This window comes from Ruditapes philippinarum, unplaced genomic scaffold, assembly GCF_026571515.1.
Source record: "Ruditapes philippinarum isolate M1 unplaced genomic scaffold, ASM2657151v2 ctg2333_1_1_1_1, whole genome shotgun sequence".
Classification (NCBI taxonomy): Eukaryota; Metazoa; Mollusca; class Bivalvia; order Venerida; family Veneridae; genus Ruditapes; species Ruditapes philippinarum.
The window spans coordinates 21,716-46,353 of record NW_026860687.1 but is presented as its reverse complement, the minus strand read 5'-3'; the positions used below and the strand labels follow the sequence as shown (position 1 = coordinate 46,353).

Sequence of the window (24,638 nt, the reverse complement as noted above, 5' to 3'; positions counted from 1 at the left end):
TTCATTCATTCATTCATTCATTCAATTAATCAATCAATCAATCAAACAAACTCTTACCACACATTACCATTTATAATCTATTCATTACACTTAAATATAATCATTTTAAAAAATGAAGAACTCTTATGTATGGTCTTATACGTAAACAGAAATGAATCTGTTGGGCATAAAATCTATCTTTTCATATATGTTGGGCAGTCATTTCATTCATTCATTCATTCTTTCAATTATTCATTCATTTATTCTTTCATTCAATCACTCCATCATTCATTCATTTTTTCATTTTTTTCTTTAAAAAAATGAAGAACTCTTATGTATCGTCTTATACGTAAACAGAAATGAATCGGTAGGGCATAAAATCTATCTTTTCATATATGTTGGGCATTCAATCTGTTTATTGATAAAATATATAATAGTTGTGACAATTATCTGATAGGTATTTCTTTCAAAATATTTGGTTGGCTCTAAGTGGAAAACGACATGCGATTTACATCCAAATACACTCATTTATTGTATTTTTCATTCACTCCTTCATTCATTATTCATTCAATCACTCCATCGTCAATCATTCATTCAATAATCCCGCCATCATTTATTTATTCTTTCATATTTTATTTATTCATTCATTTATTTATTCTTTCATTCAATCACTCCATCATTCAACCATTCATTCTTTTACCCTACTGTACAGTAGCTAAATTTACTATATATTCCCAAGTAGTGCATTTTTAAAAAAGTTTTATTATTAATAATTTATTATTATTATTATTATTTATTATTATTATTTTTATTATTAATATTATTATTATTATTATTATTATTATTTGTACTTTATTTTTTATCCAATCAATTTATATCTTATTTAATCTGTCGGGTTTCCCTGCACTTTTTCCGAGTGAGCTCCCTTTTATCAGTATTATCTTACTATGCTACTGTACAAGGGCAGTAACTGAAATACATGTGTAAACAATCTATAAAATCAACGGGAGATTATTTGATTTATAATTTTACCATTAGAACTACTGTATTGTTAAAATAGACTAACACTGTTTCAGAAATTCATACGTAAAACTCTTTCTGTTTAATGTTCATATAATTTCACAGTGATATTACTGTACAGTACAGTAATTATTCACTGAGCTAGGCAGTGACGTCATGGTATGTGAGACCTCTATCATGACCTAGATTCATACCTTCAAAATATCTTGGTTTGTCGAGAGCGAACAATTTGTTAAATATTTTGTAATTAGAAAACACAACAATGGATTTATTCTTTAACTTTTTGATCGTATTATTATTTCATACATCACTGGATTTAATCGAAGGTATGATCTTGTTACACAGAATAATAATTAAATGAATATAAGAGACTTGTTCTGCAACAGTATTCGGATATATCCATATTAACTTATTTTAGAAGAATATTTGGTGTTTTTTCATAAAAAATAATTTAACGCTTTACAGTATATTTTATGAAATATATAAATGGTTTTTTATATTCTTTTATTCGATCTGGAAAGTTACATTTTTAGTCCTAAATTCGATGAAGTTCGAAAAATTGTATGTTGTAGATAAATGGAATAAATGATAATAATATAAAACAGATTAATACTTCTATTAGATCTAAGCAGTTCCAATACCATGGGATTGAAATGCATAGAATAACTGGGTATAAAATAAATGATTTGATAATTGGTATGGTTCCAGAAAAACCATTAATTTTATTTTTAATTGAACATTAATTGAACATTATCCTATACAATGTACAAGTAAAATGGTTTCCTGCGGGGAACATTTTTAATGATATAAAGATATTTCATCTAACTATTTTCAACATTGTTTGGGGGAATAAATAAACGTTTGTATATAGTTGGGATATAGTTGACGATAATCGATCAATATAGAAGAAGGTCTTTGGAAACTTGGTGACCGTTGATGACCGGAGAAGGTCGAACATAAAACAATTATTTCTTTTTAAGAAAATGATTAAATAGGCCTACCATTTTTATTCCGAGCAAAAAAAAAAGTAAACGCACAAGTTTACGCAGAAAATATCTCTATTCATAATGGCAGATGGCACTACGAATATTTTAATTAATTATTTTGTAGATTTTCAGTATATACAATTTATTGTTTGTAAAATTTGAGATACATATTAAAGAAACATTGATAATTTTCAAACACATAATTCAAGTGTTTCCACCTTAAACGGTAATGTAATTATGGGAAAATAAAAATATCGCGTAATAGTTTTTTGTTCTTAATTACGTCTAGAGGTAAATCTGTAACGTACCGGCAGACGGTATTTAGCCAGGTTTTCGAAAAGGTCAATTAACCAATCATGTACGGTTTACAGATCACATGCTCCTCCATGTACCGAAAACAGGTCACGTGCTCCTCCATGCCTCAAAAGTAAAACGCGTACTAATACCCTGCGGTCTCCAGACCGCAGGGAATAAAGGTCTGCTTAGAGTGATCGTAAACGATTTTAAAGCAGTATCATGTAGATTAATAGAGACTCTTACAAGCAGCATTATAAATAGAGTACAGTACCTTTAATTAAATGGTTACAAAAGAACTTAAACATAAGTAAATGGTACCTTTAAGATATTACTAGTTATCACTATTAGCATCATTATTGCTTTTAGACTGACCTTTTTATTTATATATTATAATGCTTTTGCAATTTAACCTCAATGTTTTATTAATTTCTACAAAAATCAACATATATTTTGCCTGAACATGTGTATAATAATAAATTATTATCAAACTGGTCAGGAACTCTTCCGGTTACAACACAGATTCTTCTTTTCTTAACAGCTTATGACCGGCATAAATGTCAAGCAAAGGTTCGGACCAGTCGCCATTATGTTGCAACTTTTGAAAAAACGTGTTACCTGTTCGTGAATCATGAAAAATACTGGGACGAGGCACGTTCTTACTGTTGGAATATGGGCGGTGAAATGCTATACATAGAGAACTCTAAAACAATGAATTTTATAAAATCAGTGTTGAACTCTAGAGAACTAGGTTGGTCAAATAATGGTGTTTGGAATGGTGCAAGTGATCTTAGAGACAAAGGTTGGGAGTGGACAACTGGTATGCTTTCTTGCATTGTTTTTTTTTCTTTTGTGTGTAAGATTATTTTGTGTTACTACTGAATATATTAAAGACAAGGATTTCTCTGAATGTTAATATATATTTATTAATCCAGATATTAGTAGAATATTTTATTATGTTTTCTCTTACCATAAAAATGCAATTGAAATAAATGAAACATTGTTACTTTAAGTTTAATTTATTTAATTTATTTCATATAATGTATTGTACATTTCATATTGCAGGAAAATCTTTAACTTACAAAAATTGGGCTGATGGTGAACCTAGCTCTTTTCTTGGAATCATTTCTGTGGAGAACTGTGCTTGTATGAGACGTAGTGATGATTGGAAATGGCATGATTTCCATTGCCATTGGAGTAACTTTGAGTACAACTTTATTTGTCAGTTCCGTAAGTAGAAAAATTATGATCTAGTTTACACATATTTATTTGAGTCTTATTGCAAGACAGATTTTTCTAGTTTATATTTATTTAATGACATTCATTTGTGAGTGATTCGGTGAAGGTTTTACACCAGAACCATTCTGTGTTGATAACATTAGCACTGATAATCTAGAAGTCACAACTTTTAAGTGATTGATCAATCAAGCCCCAGTGAGGTTACAAACATCTTTCCTTCTAAATTTTGTATGGCGAAAACAACAGTTGTGATCCAAGATTCAAGCCATGATCTTTATGTAGAGAGGTAGATATTTCAGACACTAGGGTATCAGATGGACTTAGGTTACTGAAATATGTGGGGGGGGGGGAGAATTGTTTAAAGTTTTATGTCTGGACATCTCATGATCTTACTAGAATTTAAACTCTGTTTTATAACAGTAATGCAACAGATATCAACTATGTTGTATTCACAATTATATCAACATTTGGTCATCTCACAAGTACAAAGATATTTATAGTAATAATTTTATTTTACACATTTTTAAAGGATTATAAATGTATTTATAAAAGCAAGTTTTTGAAGCAATACTATCATATAGATACGTAGAAATACTGTCAGTGTCTCGAGATAAAGATTTTTGTTTAATGTGGTTACAAACACAATATTGAACCATTCAAGCAAAAAAAACATTTCATAATAATGCTCTTATAAATTGTCATTTCTAGATGTTTGCACTGATTTAGTAAAGTGGACTTTTCATCTGGGAGATCTTTATGATTGACATATGCAATCATCTCTTGATTACAGGAAATGTCCTGTTAACTGGTTGTCATTTGTTTTCAATAACCTTTGATTTTATTGTGTAAGATGAAATCAGAACACTTTTCCCAGTCTGGTGTAAATGATTGTCACTCATTAAACTTGATTAAAGGTGTTGCGAAATTTTTCTTATCTTACCTTGATATTATGTGAAGATGATTTTTACTAGAGCATTCACTGCAGAGAGGGTTTTACTGTAAAGAGGTTCCATTGTAAAGAGGCTAGAGGGTTTTACTATATAAAAGTTCAATCTGTTGTAGGAAGATTTTGCTGTATGGAAGGACTGTTGTGTATAGAGTTTTATTTTATGGAAGACTCAGGGCTCTCAGTAGGGTCAGAATTTCATGAGTCAAAGACTCTTTGGCCAAAATTTTCATGAGTCAAATCATTTTTTTCTAGTATCATTTGACTACATCAATCATTTTTATGTTACAAAAATGACTGTATTGGAGGTCATTTTTGGAGATTCCAAAGTCTAAATTGACAGAAATAAATGCCTAATTATAAATGTCTATACCCCCCTCCACCTAAAAAAAAACAAAAACAAAAAAACAAATAAAACAAAAAATGAATTGCTGTGAAAGAATAAAATAAGCAGCAGCTTTTCTGATTAAATGTATAAAATATAAAAAAATATCTTAACTGGTATGCAATATCATATTAATTTTAAATACCAAAATGTACCAGGAATATTTAATGGAAAAAGAAATAACAAATGCACAGGTACTCCAAGTAAATCAAAGACGTAATATAAACCTTTAAAAGTAATCAATAATTGACTACTCAAGTATGTAATTCTTATCAGTTGTGTAGAGCTATTTTTAGTGCTGTCAAATTGCAGCCACTGAATTGTCGCGCTTCAGTGCACAGGCTATAAACAATTGCGGTGTGTAAAGCATTTTATACACGGCTTATACTGCCTGTTGACATTTTTAGCTCGACTTTTCTATGAAAAGGGGAGCTATCCTACTCGCCCCGGCGTCGGCGTCGGCGTTAGCGTTGGCGTCACACCTTGGTTAAGTTTTTCGTACCACCCCACTTTATTTCAGAAGTATTACAAGTATGGCTTTGAAACTTACCATACTTGTTCACCATCATAACCTCCATCTACAGACAAGAGTACATAACTCTGTCAAGGTTTTTTGACAGAATTATGGCCCTTTTTTGACTTAGAAAGTGTATTGAGCTTGGTTAAGTTTTTTGTACCACCTCACTTTATTTCAAAACCATTGGAGGTATTGCTTTGAAACTGACCATACTTGTTTACCATCACGACCTTCATCAACAGACAAGAGGACATAACTCTGTCAAGGTTTTTGACAGAAATAATGCCCCTTTTTGACTTAGAAAAATACATTGAATATGGGTAAAATCCACTTATTGCCTTAACCCTTTGAGATATTGCTTTGAAACTTTTAATGCTATTTCACATCATTACCCCCATCTGTACGCAAAGAGAAGGTAACTCTGTCAAGGATTTGTTTTAAAAATTAAGGCCTTTTATCGACTTAGAATCTTGGTTAAGTTTTTTGTACCACCTCACTTTATTTCAAAACCATTGGAGGTATTGCTTTGAAACTGACCATACTTGTTTACCATCACGACCTTCATCAACAGACAAGAGGACATAACTCTGTCAAGGTTTTTGACAGAATTATGCCCCTTTTTGACTTAGAAAATACATTGAATATGGGTAAAATCCACTTATTGCCTTAACCCTTTGAGATATTGCTTTGAAACTTTTAATGCTATTTCACATCATTACCCCCATCTGTACGCAAGAGAAGGTAACTCTGTCAAGGATTTGTTTTAAAAATTAAGGCCTTTTATCGACTTAGAATCTTGGTTAAGTTTTTAGTACCAGTCCACTTTTTGACTGAACTGTTTGAGATATTAATTTGAAAGTTGGAATACTTGTTTACAATCATGATTCCCAAACATGTCCAGGAGAAGGTAATTCTGTCAAAGATTTTATTTGAATTATGGCCCTTAACTGTCAATGTTTTGTATTATAGGCAAGCACTAAAAAAGTCGAGCGCGCTGTCTTACGGACAGCTCTTGTTAATGAGTGTGATTTGAACATTTGTAGGATTTGATAGGTAATTAGGGGTGGATTTAGGGTAATTATTATTGCATAGCTGAAAATCCCATGTGGCAAATTGACTCTTGAGGAGATTTTATCACGTGTCAAATTTGTGCATTTCCCGATTTTCACGAGTCAAAATCCGGATGCCCGTGTCAATTGAGAGCCCTGGAAGTTCTGTTGTATGGTGGTTTAACAGTATAAAAGTACCATTACATAGGGGTTTTACTGTAGAGATGTTATAACGTTTTGCTGTGTTATGAACCTTTGTAAAGAGGTTTTACTGTATAGGCATATAGAGATTTTACTGTGAAAAAGTTATAAAGGTTTTACTTTATATATGAACCTTTGTATAGAGATTTTACTGTATAGATGTAAACATTCTATGAAAATCGTGCTGTCACAATATTGGAATAACTTGGGAATGCTTATTTTGTGGTGCAGAAAGCTATTATTATAAAAAAAAATCCAAAAAAACTTTACATTTGTCTAGCCATGTGTTAGACAGAAATGATTAGATTAGAGTAATGCACTTGACGCTGTAACTTTAGGTGACCTTACATAACACAGAATGTACCAGACTTTATTTATCTGCCTATCCTTAACTTATCAACTACATGATAAAATGTTCTAGCCTTTCAGAAGCCAAGTTCATTAAGGAAAATCTCTCCCATTCCACCAAGTTCAGTAAAGTGTTTACATTCATTAAAGGGTAAAATCAGATCATATTTTATCTAATTGCAATACAGGACAGGTGATTGATTATTAAAGGGAATGCACTTGTCAATTAAAAAAATACGGAGGTTTTTTTTTATATTAAATGATATTTCTACACTTCCTCCAAATCGTTTTCATGTCCTTTGATAAAAGCTTACTTTACACTGTAAATATTACCAGTATTGAAAATTTTACTAGTTGTTAAAAGGTAAAATTGATAATAAATTGTAAGATGTGTCAATAAATTGTAAGGTGTGTCAAAGCGGTCTTGTTAAATCAATATTATATTGACAGGATATTGCGGGGTAATAGTTTAAATCATTCCACCTCTTTAAAATAGGACAGGGGTAATGAAAGTAAACAGTAGGGGGATTGGCAAGGTTGTTGGCTCTTTTGACCTTTATCTCACCTTATCACCTTGTTACTATCAATGTAGGGAAATTGTTCTACCTTGTGGGGGAGGTGTCATAATTGATACAATTTGATAGTTGAAGGAGTTAAGGATATTTCTTTGTGTACATGAAATTGGGACATATATGAATGATGTATATATATATATTGCCTCCCACTAAAACCATAAAAACATTTTACTCAACTTACACTCTCTTTCTTAGTTTTATAATTATCTCATTTTTTACATGTAACTTAATTACTCAAGCTGTGTAACAGATAAGTTTACTAGAGGAATTATGTTCATGTGATATCCCTAAACTCTTAGTACACATATCAAGTTTCTACAAATTACCTGCAACTGTCAAAATAATTATTATTCTAGGTCAAAGGTGATGAATGCCACATGTAGGATGGGTGAAGTGGAGTCCATGTTCTCTGTGGGGTCTCTATTTATCTAACCATGTCCTGCTTAAAAGATTTGACAAACCACAAAATTTTGTCCGAACAGAATTTTGTTTTTAAGACAGAAATTTGTTTAATATACACCTTAATATTCATGTTTTATAATAGTTCTGTCTTTAACCACATTGAGAGGAATATTTTGTAACAACTGATAGCCAATAAATACATGTACTTTTCTATAAGAAAAAAGGCTTGATTTAAATTTTAAATGGACATCACAAAAGGCCAGGCAAAATGTACTGAATTAAAGGATTTTGAGTCTGACTTGTTATCATATTCATTAATTGATTCAAGTTAACGCTGATTATCGCAATGGATAATTTAAACATTATCCCTGTATCATGAATTACAACTAAATCATGTGTACCATGTCTTGGGATTTATTAATTGTAACATTAGCACCTGCTAGTATTCCTATCACTCTGGCCATTAGGGCCGTTTTTGGGTTGAAATGTGGCCCCCTTCCCCTCCCCAGAAAGTTTTCTCCTCCACCACACAATATTCCCCTTTCCATTGGCCCTGTCATCATAATCCCCTAAAAGTGGAGAAAAGGTGAAAATTAAGGTTTCTTTTATTATTCATCGACTATTTACAGTTTCAAAATTCTGTAAGAGTCTTAAAACTTTAACTACATAGATAAAAAAGTTTACTCTCATCATATAAAAGACATAACAGATAGTAATTCTGTGAACAGTCATTAAAGTAAACATCCATATGTTTACATTATAACCACTTTGTCAGCAAGCATTTATGGAATGTTAATTATTTGTTCATGCAAATTGTGTAATACCTATGTGAGGCCACCATCATGCTATTTCTTTATGCGTGGGATTTTGTAATAAACAAATTTTGGCATCTGGTTTGTGAAAAAAAAAACATACTAGTACAAAATGGGATGCATACAATATGTGTAGGTTAGAAACTACTAAAAGACCAATTATTTCAGGGAGAATGTTTTACTATCAGAAATAGAATAAAAAGTTCTGATTCATTTGCTATGAGTGTCTAGGCAAAAAACTTTGACTGCGCAGTATTTGTTTTGGCACTTAAATTGTGTTTGATTAATAATTAATATCTCCTTTACAGCTACTTTATGGCACCGCTAATGGAACCATTATTTGGGAAGAATTTGTTCATATTAAAAAAAAATCCCAGACAGTAGATTTTGAGTAATTTAGTAAACATATTTAAAAAAAAAAAAAAACAGAGATACAAAATGAGACTCGTATATTTTAATAATTTTATGCTAGACTGTATTTTCTAAAAGTATGTATTGAGGAAATTATCTATTGATATCTCTTCGCAAACGTACAGTTATACTTATGATAGAAAAAGCTAAAATTTAAGAAAACATAAGATGGTCTTCTTGGGTAAATATAGCTTTCAGAAGTGAAAACTTTTTATGAAGTTCCCTTACTTTCCTTAGAATGATCATTTAATGGTTAAAATTGCCAGGAGTAAAACATTTTTCATAAACTGGTCAAAAAGAATGAAATTAAAAGATACACAGATATTCCTAGCCGATTTTATACCTACCAGTCCTACCTACCCTTCCAAAATAAGTATGGGTAAAGGGAGGTAAACCAAGAATTTTTTTAGACTGACCTTAGTGGTCAAGGTCAAAATCATGTCTGGCATCTATGAAACATTATATCTGTAGGAAGTATAAAATAAAAAGAGACTGTCAGACACTTTATGAAATAATATGAATAAATGATTGCTGTCATATTGTAGGAAGACAGTTATTTGCTTTCTGTCTGCATTGTCAAATTTTTGAATTATTTATTTAAAAGAAAATATTTTGTATTCTGTCTCTCTGAAATTTAAATTGGTATAATGTTCTATTGAATCAATACACTACTTGCATTTACTAGCTCCCAGGAACACTGCAACCCTAAATTGAATTTGATCTGAATGGGAAACTTGAGACAGACTTAAAATAAACTTTTTTTTGTAACTGGGAAGTCTTAAGGCAGGGTCTTTGTTGTATATTGAATTTGTATATTTGTGTTGAAATCTAGTAAAAATTAAATGAGCCGCGTCACGACAAAACCAACATAATGGGTTTGCGACCAGCATGGATCCGGCCAGCTTGCGCATCCGCACAGTCTGATCAGGATCCATGCTGTTCGCTTACGAACTCTTTTACAAGTAGAGAAACTGATAGTGAACAGCATAGTTCCTGATCAGACTGCGCGGATGCGCAGGCTGGTCTGGATCCATGCTGGTTGCAAACGCACTATGTTGGTTTTGTCGTGAAGCGGTTAAAATATTGTACTTAATTTAGATCCCAGTGGTACTAAGGTAAAATATGAAAGTAAAATTTCATCTTTTTAGTTTTAAGTTGTGACATCATTATTTAGCAAACTTGGAAGGGTTTTTACATGATTTCATATGATAAAAAAAAGTTATGGAGGCATTAATATAAATATATGTTATATACTGTTTCTATTTTTGCTTATTTTTTTTCCTATATTAACTGTACAACTTAATTACAGGTATTGATACAATGGCGACCTGTATGTTCTACCTGGCTAGTAATCTATGTTAGATAATTAATGCTGACCACAGCTAAATTGCTTCCTATTAATGTGTCTATGTAGCTATGTTATTATTAGAACATACTGAGGTAATAATCATAAAGATGTAAGTATTAACACTGATACCAATACTATAAATATTTCCTTCTTGAATTTTTGCCCTTGTAGGGTCAATAGAAAGGATTTAAGGTCAAAGGTCAGATTTTTAAAGACAATTGGTTTTTGTGCTGCTTTGTAATCTAATAAATATTTTATGCGGAGAATAAAATTTCAATAAAGTTTTTGATTGAGAGAAGAGGCTTCAAGTTGGATTCTTGCTTATACTCATTACATCATAGAGAAAATATGGTAGTCTCTCATATATAAATATTAACTGTGTGGCTGATATAAACAGCCATTTGATTTCTTCCGTAACCATAGTTATCAATTACTTTTCAAAATAAGAATTCAAAATTGGCACTCCATTTTGTACAAGTTACATTTTGGTGCGGGGGCGTCCGTGGCCGAGTGGTTAAGGGTGTTGACTTCAAACCGCTTGCCCCTCACCTGTGGGTTTGAATCCCTACAGGGACTTTGGATTCTTTTATGTGAGGAAGCTATCCAGCTAGCTCACGGAACGTTGGTGGTTCTACTCAGGTGCCTGTTCGTGCCTGAAATAATGCACGGAAGGGCACCCGAGGTCTTTCTCCACCAGTAAAGCTGGTACGTCGCCACATGACCTATACTGTATTGGTGTGACGTAAAACCCAGTCAAACAAATGAAAATTTTGGTGCTATTGAATTTTTTTTCACATGTAAAAAGCTTAATCTTTTGACCATGACCTTTTATAATTTTGATTACTAAATAACAATATTGTTTCAGTATAATCAGTATAGACCTTATAATATTTTGGTGGTAAAAGTACAATAACTGGAGGTCAAGGATTTTATAATGTATTGCGTAGGTTTTTATTGTTGTATAGTAGTAGAATTCCCATGATGGTTCATCGGCTATATCAATTGACTTAATTGATATGATGTCATTGATGTCAATTCTTGGACTGTATGAGTAATATATTATTATTTCATTGATTGATTTTTTTTTGTAGACTTTCTGTCTCTGCTGTTTGTATTCTATAGTTCAAAGGAGTATTTTAGACAGTCATTCCATGAAATATTATTGGAACAGTTTGATTTTATTTTGACATTAAATTTTATGAGATGTATTTCCCATATGGGCCTGTTTTAGTTTATATTATTTCACATATTACATGTCCCACTTGTGTCCACTCCGGGGTTTTGTTTGGTGCCTTCTGGGTGCCCTACTTGGGTGTGTCAGGGGCCTGCGTCCTGTGAACGTTGCCTTTGCCTTGTTGATCTTTATTCTTGTTTTTTTTTCTTACAAGTAAGAAAAAAATCATGTGACCAAGATCTTGTTTATGTAAATTAGCTAATCATGCCCTCTGTTACAAATTTAGAATGTCAATTTGGGCGTAGATTGTATAATTCTCAGATCCTGGTTCTATGTTTTGACAAGTTTCCAATTTTTTCGCCATCACCAGTTCTAGTTTACGTGATTATGTAAGTGTTGATTATCTTACAGCATAGATTACAGAAAAAAAAAAAAAAAAACAGCAAAGAAACAGCATCCTTGTTCTGCTTTAATTGATGTCTTTCCAATTTTCCAGTTTCTTAGACTGTACAGTATAGGTATTTCACTGATACAGTATGGTGAAGGTTATTGGTATATTAGTCAGTATAGAAACTTGTTAGAGTATATTGATTATTCCTGCCTCACATCATTGGTGATACAGACATTATATGTTCCTCCTGCGAGAGATTCTGTGCCAGGATTACTCATCTTTAACAACGTTATTTCACAATGACCAACTGGCATAGAATAGAAAAAAATGAAATCAGTGAGTCAGCAAAACTGACGGAGATAACTGAATTATGATCAGAATAATTGTTATAGGTAGTGACTAGTCATCACTGGTATTTCTATTTCCTAAATTTGCCAAATCAATTAATTTTCTATTTGGCTTAATGTCTAAAATGAATCAGTATCCTTATAAAATGTTTGACATTTAGCAATGGTTTGAATAGTGACTGTGTATATTATATAAATATATGCTCAGCTATTTATCTATGCAGCCTCTTCAGGTCAAGGTTGAAGGGTGAAGGGCAAGGATTTCCAATCACTTGCTTGACACTGATTTTAACTTGAAAGTCATTTCATGAGGAAGCTATTAAATTCATTCTGAAGTGTCAATGGTTTTACCAATGTCACCATTGTGTGCTTATTTATACACATAGAGGCAATTTCAGGCAAACCCAGTTATTATTCAACTAGAAAGTCTAAAATTTTATATAACCTCTTGTATTGATCTAAAAAAATTGTTTTAATGATTTTATCTACATGTATCTAAGTAATAATCAGATAACATATTGTGAAAAAAAGACAAAATCGTTCACTAATAAGCAAAATTTGTGCTAACAAATTAACCGTTCAATATATATGCCATCTTGATTCTCTTGTATTTTAATATAAGAAAAAAATATTCTCTTCATTCATTGTAAGAAAATCATTTAATACTATACAGTTAATTCAGTTACGATGTATATGGATATTCTAAGGACTTTCAGAACATAAATATTGAAACATCCTTAAGTTATATTGTTATATCCCATTGTGTGTACTTCCTATAGTGATATGTAACTGAATATAATTATGAAGTGCTTAGTACTCGTGTAACTGGGTTTATTAGCAAAACCATCAAATATTTGACAAGTGAAAATCATGAACTTTTATAGACAAAAATTAATGTTATTATGTTAATGCATGTTGCCTGTCAAGCTGATGATTATTATACATTATGACAGAAAACTGCTAATCTACAACAAGATTAAAATTTATATTGATATACATGTATTTGGGGCAGCTTTCATAAGCTTATAATGATAACTGCATTCCAATTATCATTATAAGCTTATGAGAGCTGCTCCAAGTAGAGCAGGTGCATCGATCTAACCAATATATAGATAAGTTAAGGTGGAGTTTTCTGTATATACATAAATTTTGTATCATTATTTTTTATATTTTTTTTGTATTTCAGCAATGGAAGAAGAAAAGACTTACACAGGACAACATGTGAACACTGGGGCTCCATTAACAGTTGAAAAAGATGATAAATGTAAGCTACAACCCCTGATATAGTTATATGTGGCCATTTTTAGCTCGACTATTCGCAGAATAATCGAGCTAATGCAGTCACCCATTTGTCGGCGTCGGCGTCCCTGTGGTTAAGTTTTTGTATGTAAGCTGGTATCTCCATAACTACTGAAGGGAATGGATTGAAACTTCACACACTTGTTCTCTGTGATTATCTAAGATGATTGGCACAAGTCCCATAACTCTGATTTGCTTTTTTTCATAATTATGCCCCTTTTTCGACTTAGAAATTCTTGGTTAAGTTTTTTGTATGTAAGCTGGTATCTCCATAACTAATGAAGGGAATGGATTGAAACTTCACACACTTGTTCTCTGTGATTATCTAAGATGATTGGCACAAGTCCCATAACTCTGATTTGCTTTTTTTCATAATTATGCCCCTTTTTTTCGACTTAGAAATTCTTGGTAAAGTTTTTGTATGTAAGCTGGTATCTCCATAACTACTGAAGGGAATGGATTGAAACTTCACACACTTGTTTCTCTGTGATTAATTTAAGATGATTGGCACAAGTCCCATAACTCTGATTGGCTTTTTTTCATAATTATGCCCCTTTTTTCGACTTAGAAATTCTTGGTTAAGTTTTTGTATGTAAGCTGGTATCTCCATAACTACTGAAGGGAATGGATTGAAACTTCACACACTTGTTCTCTGTGATTATCTAAGATGATTGGCACAAGTCCCATAACTCTGATTTGCTTTTTTTACATAATTATGCCCCTTTTTCGACTTAGAAATTCTTAGTTAAGTTTTTGCGTGTAAGCTGGTATCTCCATAACTACTGAAGGGAATGGATTGAAACTTCACACACTTGTTCTCTGTGATTATCTAAGATAATTGGCACAAGTCCCATAACTCTGATTTGCTTTTTAGCTCGACTTTTCTATGAAAAGGGGAGCTATCCTACTCGCCCCGGCGTCGGCGTCGGCGTTGGCGTCACACCTTGGTTAAGTTTTTCGTACCACCCCACTTTATTTCAGAAGTATTACAAGTATGGCTTTGAAACTTACCATACTTGTTCACCATCATAACCTCCATCTACAGACAAGAGTACATAACTCTGTCAAGGTTTTTGACAGAATTATGGCCCTTTTTTGACTTAGAAAGTGTATTGAGCTTGGTTAAGTTTTTTGTACCACCTCACTTTATTTCAAAACCATTGGAGGTATTGCTTTGAAACTGACCATACTTGTTTACCATCACGACCTTCATCAACAGACAAGAGGACATAACTCTGTCAAGGTTTTTGACAGAATTATGCCCCTTTTTGACTTAGAAAATACATTGAATATGGGTAAAATCCACTTATTGCCTTAACCCTTTGAGATATTGCTTTGAAACTTTTAATGCTATTTCACATCATTACCCCCATCTGTACGCAAGAGAAGGTAACTCTGTCAAGGATTTGTTTTAAAAATTAAGGCCTTTTATCGACTTAGAATAAAATTTATTTAAGGCTCAACTCAGTTTTTTTTTCTTTCTTACCAGCCCTCTTTTGACTTAAACATTTCAAACTTTGCTGCAGTGTTCAAGGGTATCACACAATTCAGTAAAATAATTCTTCACTAAATATCTTAATGCTCATGGCCATTGTTCACTTTAAAAATACAGAGATTCTTGTATTGCCTTTTACTGCAAAAACTTTTTTTATTGGCAAGCAATAAAAAAGTCGAGCGCGCTGTCTTACGGACAGCTCTTGTTTACATTATTATGCCCCTTTTTCGACTAAGAAATTCTTGGTTAAGTTTTTGTATGTAAACTTTTATCTCCATAACTACTGAAGGGAATGGATTGAAACTTCACACACTTGTTCTCTGTGATTATCTAAGATGATTGGCACAAGTCCCATAACTCTGATTTGCTTTTTTACATAATTATGCCCCTTTTTCGACTCATGAATTCTTGGTTAAGTTTTTGCATGTAAGCTTGTATCTCCATAACTACTGAAGGGAATGTATTGAAACTTGAAGAGTTTGTATCTTTTCGGACAATTTTATGTATTCATATAGGTAAGCATTATTATACTCAATGAAACACCCTTGTGACAAATTTTCGAATAGTCGAGCGTTACTGTCCTCCGACAGTTCTTGTTCTATTGTTCTAAATACTCCTTACATCCTCTCAACAGCCATTTAAAATTACCTTTAGATCTTGGCCCTCAAACACATTCCTGTACAATACTGACAATTACTGCCCTTTATTGTTAACGATTCAGTTGCCATAAGATGATCTTATAAGTTGAATAGCTCCTTTTGGATACAGTTTTTACTTGCACGAGTTAATTACATAATGTTTTACTTTTTGAAATATCCCATTTCTAATTGTGGATGTTAAAATTGTATTGTAAAAATGAACAGTAAGAAGTTTTTTATTCATTCTCCAGGGAAACTTTGATTATAAACATAATGTATGTCTTTCATAATTGTTTTATTTTGTCAGTATAGCTTTCAATGCATAATTTATCAGTATACATTAAGGGTTTTGTATATAACCATGGAAGAAAATATCCTTGTTTATAAGATAGAAATAGAGTGATATTTGTTTGACCAAAGCTGGAACAAAAGTCCCGTTGTTCATTAAACAAATCTGTTTTGTATTTGTAGCTGTGAATAAAATTATAACACTTGGTATCTGTACAAAATATTAACCATCTGGTTTATCAAGTTTTAAATTATATAACTGTAAGCAAATCCCATGGTTAATGACTGTTCTGGAAGTTGAACACCCGCCCGCCTGAAATTTTAGCATCTAATTGGTTTATTTCATAGCACATGCTTTAAATGGACCAATGGGAGAAGCAGATTTTATGACTGTTCTCCATTTTCATTTTTCTGGCCTTAACAAATGATATTATCAAAGTAATAACAAACAAAATATAGAACAATCGACTCAAATTATATCTAATTTGCCAGAAATTACCATTCTTTATAGAGAAATGTAAATATGTATAAGTTGATTATATATATAAAGTTTGTTTCATAAACAAGTTGTAATTGGATTTCATCCTGTACTATGTTTATTTATTTCATCATCTGCTCAATTAGTTGTATAGTAATTGTAGACTTAATTAACTTAGCAGAATCTTTATTGCAATATTATATCATATATAAAGTATAACTACACATACTTGATATTTAAAGTAATGGCCATCATTTCATATTGACATACTCCCATCTAGTTATAAACATTTATGTATATTTATATATTTACAGTGGCTATAATTGGTCTTATAATTGGAGGTGTGGCCTTGCTGGTTATTGTTTGTGCTGTTGTTTACTTCCTGAACAAGAAACAGTAAGTAGAACATTCATAATAGATTGACTAGTTTGTAGATTGATTGATTGGTGGATCTGTCAATGATATTTTAAAATCTAAAACAAGTCTACAGTTTGTTTGTCTGTAGTATGTTACATATTGAAACCAGTCAATGAAATTTTAAAATCTAAAACAAGTCTACAGGTTGTTGTCTGGTATGTTAGGTTCAGAAACTAATCAGTGATATTTGTTGTCTGGTAATTTAACATCCACAAATCAGACATCTAGAACAAGTCTACACTATGTTGTCTGTGGTATTTTGAGTAGTTTTGCAACCAGTCATTGAAATTTTAAATTTTAGAACAAGTCTATAATTTGTTGACTGTGGTATGTTACATAAATATTCATTTTGAAGTAATATTCTAGAACCAGACAGAAGTTTACATTCCTATGAAGTCATTATTTCTGCTGTCAGAAGATTGTAAGCTATTATATTGAGGTCTATCATATAAACAGTTTATCTTGTAAATAGCTCTAACTTGGGGAAATTACACCAGGATCCTGAAAAGAATATAAAAAAAGAAGCTGTAAACTTTGTGATAATGGGTTGATTGTTTGTGCAGCATTCCCTCGCCCCGAAACTTTATCTCTAAGTGCCTACTTGTAATCTGTGCAGACGTGTCTTATTATTTCATATTATAATATCATGTTTCGCAACATGCATGAAATATCTGTAGAATGTGAGGGGGTGATTGCATCAACATATCGGATTTAGAGAAAGATACAGTGGTTTGCATGTAATGTTGCATTTTTTGCCTTTTGTAGGATTTAACCCAACAAAAGATTTACAGATTTTTACCCATATTATTTCATGAATATTAAATTTCATTGGTATTTGAACACTTAAGTACTTGTTTTTTTCGAGGATGACAAATTATTTTGTTTGAGGCTATGAAACACTCATGAAAATTGATAAAATTTCATTAGTTGATGTCCCTGACCTCTATTCAATTGTAGCTAAAACATTTTGCTAAGATTATGGTTGAATTATTTCACTTGAGAAAGCTGTCTGACCTGTTATAAGTTTTCACAACTATTCCTGAATATCAGGATAACAATACTCATTGAAGCCATCTTTTTCTATATAATTACAGTTGATGACAATAATGCTAAATTCAGGGTTTTCAGAAGTTTGTCATTTTTACTTTCTGCTCACACCACAGACTTAAATAAAAGTCCGTGCTCACACTAATGGTTAATACATCTATCATTAAAGGTGCAAAATTTCTTAAATTTTTGTTAAAATCTTTGTATATTTTTCTAAAGTTTGTTTTTCATAAAATTTTTTTGGCTCATTGTAGGCATGCAGTTTTAAAAAAAAAGCACCAATCACTTTTACACTAAATCAAATTTACCAAAAGCTTTAAAATTAAAAAAACATACAGAAGAAATTTTAAATTAATGACCAGCATGCAACATGATGTCAACTGCATTAAATACATACATAGCATAGAAGCTCGCTTATGTTAGCATAACACTATAAGCTCGTCAATAAAAAATGACTTTTTTTACCGTCTACTGTTCTTATTTTAGATATGTGATAAAATAAAAGATCATATTCCTTAAGATTTAATACTAAATTTATTGACCGCGTTGAATAAAACAATATTATGCTTGCCAGAGGCTCGCATAAGATGATTTTATTAAACTCGGCCAAAAAATACAATATTAAACCTACACTCACTCAATGTTCATTCATCTTTTGATGGTTAAAACAAAATGTTTGACTTGCAGAATTTCTTATTTCAAAAAACTCAAATTGTTTCAAAATCTCCATACCAGATTTTATCTCAGAATAATAAAAATTAATGTCTGTAACTTTTATATAATTGGTTTCAAACTGAGTGTCTCAGTCAGCTAATAAAAAACGAAAATGAAAGTACATTTTGAAACTTTCATTCATGTCATGAGAAAACACTAGTGCAAGTTATATCTTTTCAAGAATCTGCTTGAATAAATTCCCTGAAATACTGGGAATATTTTTTCCTACACAACCAATAGTTTTGCATTATTCAAACATATAAAAGCCATTTAGCATCAGAAATTTGACATAAGCGTGCAGAAATCTACATTAACTTGACAATTTGAATTGGTAATATTATTTTATCAATAACTCGACAGAACCATTCTACGTTTAACATTCCAGTAATGCAGCAAAAACTTTTTGTTGAAGGTCATTCTTCTCGTAATAAACATTTATTCAGTTTTTTTTTGTCGAATGTACTTTTTCTTTCACTTGTATGCAGTCATCTGAAAAATAAACAGATATTTTCCATTTGCCATTAACATCTGTCTTGGTGGCAGCTTTGCATGAATAAATGATACAAGAAAGAATTGATTGAATTCCAAGTTTAAAGTTACAGTTCAGTTTTGTTAAGTTTATTGGTAAATTTAAAAGCTCTTTTAACATTTTTGCAGCTTTTAAGTTTTTAATCAGAGATTTGATTTCTTTACTTTTGAGATGCTGCTTAGTGGATATTTTATGAGAAACAAAAGCTATTCCAAAAATGTAGCCTACAATGATTCAAGTATGTTTTGAAGTACAATTTATAATTCAAGTAGACAAATTTTAATGCGGTCTATGAGCCACTTTCATATATATATTAACTTGTTTTCTGCTTCCAGACTGATGTAATTGTCAGTGTTTTTCATTCTATAATGTTCTTGTGTTATAAATTGATTGTTACTTCTAATATTACTCTGATGTTAATATTTCATTTATTTCAGTGTACACCAGAGGAGAGAATTTGAGAAGAGAAAACAGCGAATGGCAGCAAGATTCCAAAACACTGGCTATGCAACTATTATGCAAGATATATCACGTGACCAATCAGGCGATGGGAGTGTAGATATAGATATCGCCCAATCAAATGTGCGTCCGGTCAGCAACATTTACTTGGATCCTGTTGAAATTGACCGAGTCTATGATGTTGTGAATAAAGACACAATTTTGGACAACCGAAATCTTGCTAACTCAAGTCGTTTGGATGATCAAAATGTGTCTAATGTGTCAGAAACTGCTCCCCTTGTGTACACAGGGGGAGCTTCGTCTGCCGGAAATCTTGCCGGAATAGTAGCAAATTCACCTAGCGAAGCAGCGGGGGCTACTTCCGGTTATTGTGCAGCAAGGAGACGTGGGGAAGAGAGCGAATATATTGAAATGAGTGGAGGTAACAGCATGAATAGCATGGAAAATGTTGGTAACGAGACAAACCCGGCAAGATGTTCTGGAGGAAGCACCGATAACTTAAAAAACTTGAAAGGTGGCGCAACCGGAAGTGTTCACGACTTGAAGTCTTCAAACATATATGTTACACCAGTACACTATGACAATAAATTGAATAATACTACACCAGTGGAGAAGTCTAAGAGTCCAGAAATTCACATCTACAGCAACCGACTGGATGAAATTGACAACAACAGTTCTCTAGGTCTACGCCCATTACCACCAGTTCCGAACACAGACAATAGTATTCCTGCTGAAAAAATAGTCTCTTGAAGTTTACAGGCCAAGGGCTTAATGTAATATTCAATCAGAAATTGAACTTTGTATTGTTATGTAACTAAGAAAGAAATTTATTCAGATATATTTCCTTTATGTTACATTCTAAAATGGCAAAGATATTTCTATAGGCACTAAACTGAATGGCTTTGAGTGTGAAGTTTCAGAGTGGTGCTTCTGATTGCTGACTGAACAAGATAATATTATGCACAGAAAGAACAGTCTTCAGCAGTTTGAAATGTAGAGTGTTATTACATTGGTAAAGAATTAAGGGAGGAGGGAGAGATTTGATAGTATATTGTTTTAAATTGTCATCTCATTGAATTTTATTACTGGTATATCAAATGTATCAAGAATTTAAGGTATCTAACTTCAAATATCTTTTCGATCATCACTGTGGGTTTGAATCCTGCCAGAAAGGATCTTTTAAGTGTTGAAACTGTGGGAGTTATCTACCGAACTTCAGGCAGATCTATTGGTTCTATTCGTGTACCACAGAGGTCTGTCTCCACTTGTAAAGTTGCAATATGACCTTAAAATAGCCTTGACAGAACCAGGTCAGCCTGCATTATATAGCCTGGTCAGACAGCTGTATATTGATGACATGGGAAAGTTAATATTCCCAGAGCAATCATAGCATTAAATATAATATCATCACTGTAATTGAAATTCCAAGTTTCAAAAAGTTTGTATTTACCGTGTTAGACAAAACAAAAATGTTAGTGAACATCTAATTATTCTCCTGTTATACCCGACATTTTTATTTCAAGAAATTTATATCAATGTATTATCTTAGATAAAGTATTTGCAGATATCTGAATTGATTAAAGCATATTGTATTTTCTATATTTGTTATATATTAAAATTATAAATGGCATTTAATATGTATATATACATGTGTATTTCAATTATATTTGACCAGTATTTAGCTGAAAGCCATTTGAAAGTCAATAAGAATGAAATGGAAAAATATGCTAAAAAGCATACTGAGTACAGGAGGTACCTCCCAATCCATGCTTAATTTGTTTCTAAAAGATATCCGGGCATTTTTAATTAATTATTTAAGTACATAACTGTATGTGTATTGTCAAATGAACAAATAAAGTAATTTCAGCTGGCATGGGACACTTACAATCCACATTCATTGTGCATTGTGTATTTTCAATACATTTATCAAAAGATATTTGTTTTTGTTTTATTGTATATTTCATTATCGCATATTTTTTATTTAGAGTTTTATTTTAAAAATTCTACTTGAAATTTTGTAGATTGGATGTATTTTCAGTGTTTTGTCGAGCTATTTTACTACACATTGATTGTGCAACATCATGTAATATTTTCATCCACTATTTTATCCTTTGTTATACATTTAAGGTGCTTTTTCATGTTAGTTTTAAATGTGTATGTGTTGAATTTAGTAAAACTAAGATTCTTTAATTTTTAATTTTTTTATTTAAAATTTTAATCATATTAAAAAAAATTGTCATGTCTGACAAAAAAAATGTTTTAGGTTGATCAGAATGTTCCTTGTTTTGAAGACTTACGCAAATATTGATATTATGAATTTTAATTTCATGCTTTTCACTTATAGGGGCACTAAAATGTTTTTAAAAAATGTTGTGTTTTAAATTTTTAGTGCCAATGTGTTTTGTGTTCTATTATTTTTAGATAGAGTTAAAAGAGTCAGTATTGTGTGAAATCTAAGTCAATGATTTTAAATGTGTTTCTATAGTTATTTACATATATTGTTAGAGTGACACATTGTAGCTAACACTAATTTCTAAATTTTTCCCATTAGCATAAAATGCTAACATAATATGTAAATTCTCAAATGAACTTCTGACATAATGAAATATTAGAAATGTAGAAATTGGCATATTTGGAAGAAGGAAAGCAACCCTTTCTTTTTCCCTACAAAATCTGCATTCAGGTGAGATTTACTAGTACGTTGAAAGGGTAAAGATACAAAAGTAAAAATCACTTAATTTAAAGTGATAAATTCCATACCATGATGAAATAGGGCAACTTTGCGGGACTCAAATACAATTTATAATGAGTTATAATAAGTTATTTCTATGTTATTTGGCTATGTGTAAAAAAAAATATTGCACAGTTACTTAAAAAGAAAAAAGAGAGACAGAAAAAAAAAGAATTATGTGTTTACCATACAAAAAGTTTCATTCCTGTTTTTCACAATGCCACCTGTATGTTCTACAAATATTATTTTCTTTTACTTGTAATGTGCAAACTAGTAAAAGTTACATTGTTTACTTAAGTGTATTAAGTATTTGCATTTTAAAATGGGTTGTCTACCTTTCTGTGTTGACACAACAAAAATTGTTGATTTTTAATGATTAAATAAATAATCAGTTGTTGTATTATATTTTGTGTAAATTTACAATGAGAGAGATAAGATAAATAGAGTCCTGTATCCACCAATATTTTAATCTTATGTTACACGAAGATGCTTCTTTTTCAATGATTATATTATTTGTTGATCTGAATTTAAAGTGATGTTATGTCCATCCCCGTGTAAAAGGTCAGTGAACAAGTAAAAATGAAAATAACTTTACATTTTGCCATTATATTGTTCAATATTATATTTTACTATGAAAAAAATTTTATCCAAGTGACTGACAGAAATTTCTATAAATATCGTTCAGAATTTATTGGTAACTCAATTCTTAAAAAGATTTGGACAGTCTTTTTATATTGCTTATAGTTTTTATGTTGTTTCATAAACATTTTATTAATTAATGGTCAGTCACTGTTATAATAGCCATTCTTTTTAAATTTATCACAATTTCAACTAAAAAATGAGCATAATGTCACTTTAACCATAAATCTGCTGAGTTTGTGAAATGGATATGTACTGTTTTGAATTTGGAACAGTCCATTTAAAGTTTAAAAGATATCAGTATCAAAATACAAAAAAAATGAGCTATCAACAGTAGAACCAGGTCAGACTGCACGTTCTATACTGGTGGCAATTCTATCTCCTATGCAGTGATCTCCCCTTATCAGTTGATCTCTGCCACCTCAAATTTTTTTAACAATACATATTTTGTTATTTAACATTTTTTAGCTTTTTAATTTATTTTTCATTATTTTGTTTACTTTTGATAATTTTCTGATAAACTGTATCAAAAGTAGGTATGAAAGTTAAAAATAAAACAGAAAGAGAAATTACATTAGATTACATTAGATTTTCTGTAATTTAAGGTTGATATTTACATTTGAATTTCGATGTAACGTCATGTGACTTTTTTCATCATGTGAAGGCAGTGATTACAGTCTGCTAAGGGAGATAATCACTGTGTGAGTTTGGTGACAATTAAGGATTATATCACTTTCCATTCTAGTAGGGAAGGAGTTCATACCATAAACTTTTTAATAGGCATCTATAGTTGTGATAATATACATTTTACAATCTGTGCATACTTAACAATGACAGTGTTCAATATTTAATATTTTTAAACACTTTGGTTTAACTTAAGATACAAAAGTCTTGGTGAATATAGGCCTTGAAATCTGGCTTAATTTTACATACATTACAAAAGTCTTGTGGTGTGTTGAATTGCTGTGTATAATGTTATATAAACTTAAATGTAGTTGTATTATATAGACAGGTATATGATTTACATCATAGTCTGAAATTTTGTATCCGAGTAGGATAATTGAAAATAGCTTTACTGTTAAAAGATTTTGCATTTTTATGAAATTGTGAAATATACTTGAGTTTATTTGTATAAAGACTGTTGCCAGTACATTGTTTTTATAATGTTTTCATTATATGTGTATACTGTTTTTATGGATTTAGAGTGTCAGTATTGACAGTGATTACTTTCCATGAATGGAATAAAAAATCTTATAATCTGATGAGCTGTTTTTCTTGTCCTTTGCTTTACTATAATATTTACCTTCCAGGTGTATACAATAGTCAGTTTAAAAATAAGTCTATGAGACTAGTCAGTTTCTTGAAAATAAACTATGTAAAACTGATAAAGAGATGGATACCAGTATTGGATTAGTATTATGTATTTCATTCAATTATGACATCTTGGTTTTACTGACTTACATTAACAGACAACAGACAA

The 24,638-nt window shown here is 31.2% G+C and overlaps 1 protein-coding gene across 1 annotated transcript; it reads left to right on the top strand.

Moving 5' to 3' along the window:
* The first annotated feature begins 1,162 nt into the window (after window positions 1-1,162).
* Window positions 1,163-24,420, top strand: LOC132713079 (uncharacterized). The gene is made up of 6 exons (XM_060695540.1): window positions 1,163-1,325; window positions 2,821-3,099; window positions 3,345-3,509; window positions 13,611-13,688; window positions 16,937-17,018; window positions 19,767-24,420. The coding sequence occupies exons 1-6, from the start codon at window positions 1,262-1,264 to the stop codon at window positions 20,536-20,538; spliced, it is 1,440 nt and encodes a 479-aa protein (XP_060551523.1). The 5' UTR covers window positions 1,163-1,261; the 3' UTR covers window positions 20,539-24,420.
* Window positions 24,421-24,638: the final 218 nt, after the last annotated feature.

Bases quoted from the DNA above. Each gene is read 5' to 3' on its own strand.
- LOC132713079 (XM_060695540.1), top strand. From the start codon at position 1,262: ATGGATTTATTCTTTAACTTTTTGATCGTATTATTATTTCATACATCA. The intron at 3,510-13,610 runs GTAAGTAGAAAA...TTTGTATTTCAG, and splicing joins CAACTTTATTTGTCAGTTCC to CAATGGAAGAAGAAAAGACT. The intron at 13,689-16,936 runs GTAAGCTACAAC...ATATATTTACAG, and splicing joins AGTTGAAAAAGATGATAAAT to TGGCTATAATTGGTCTTATA.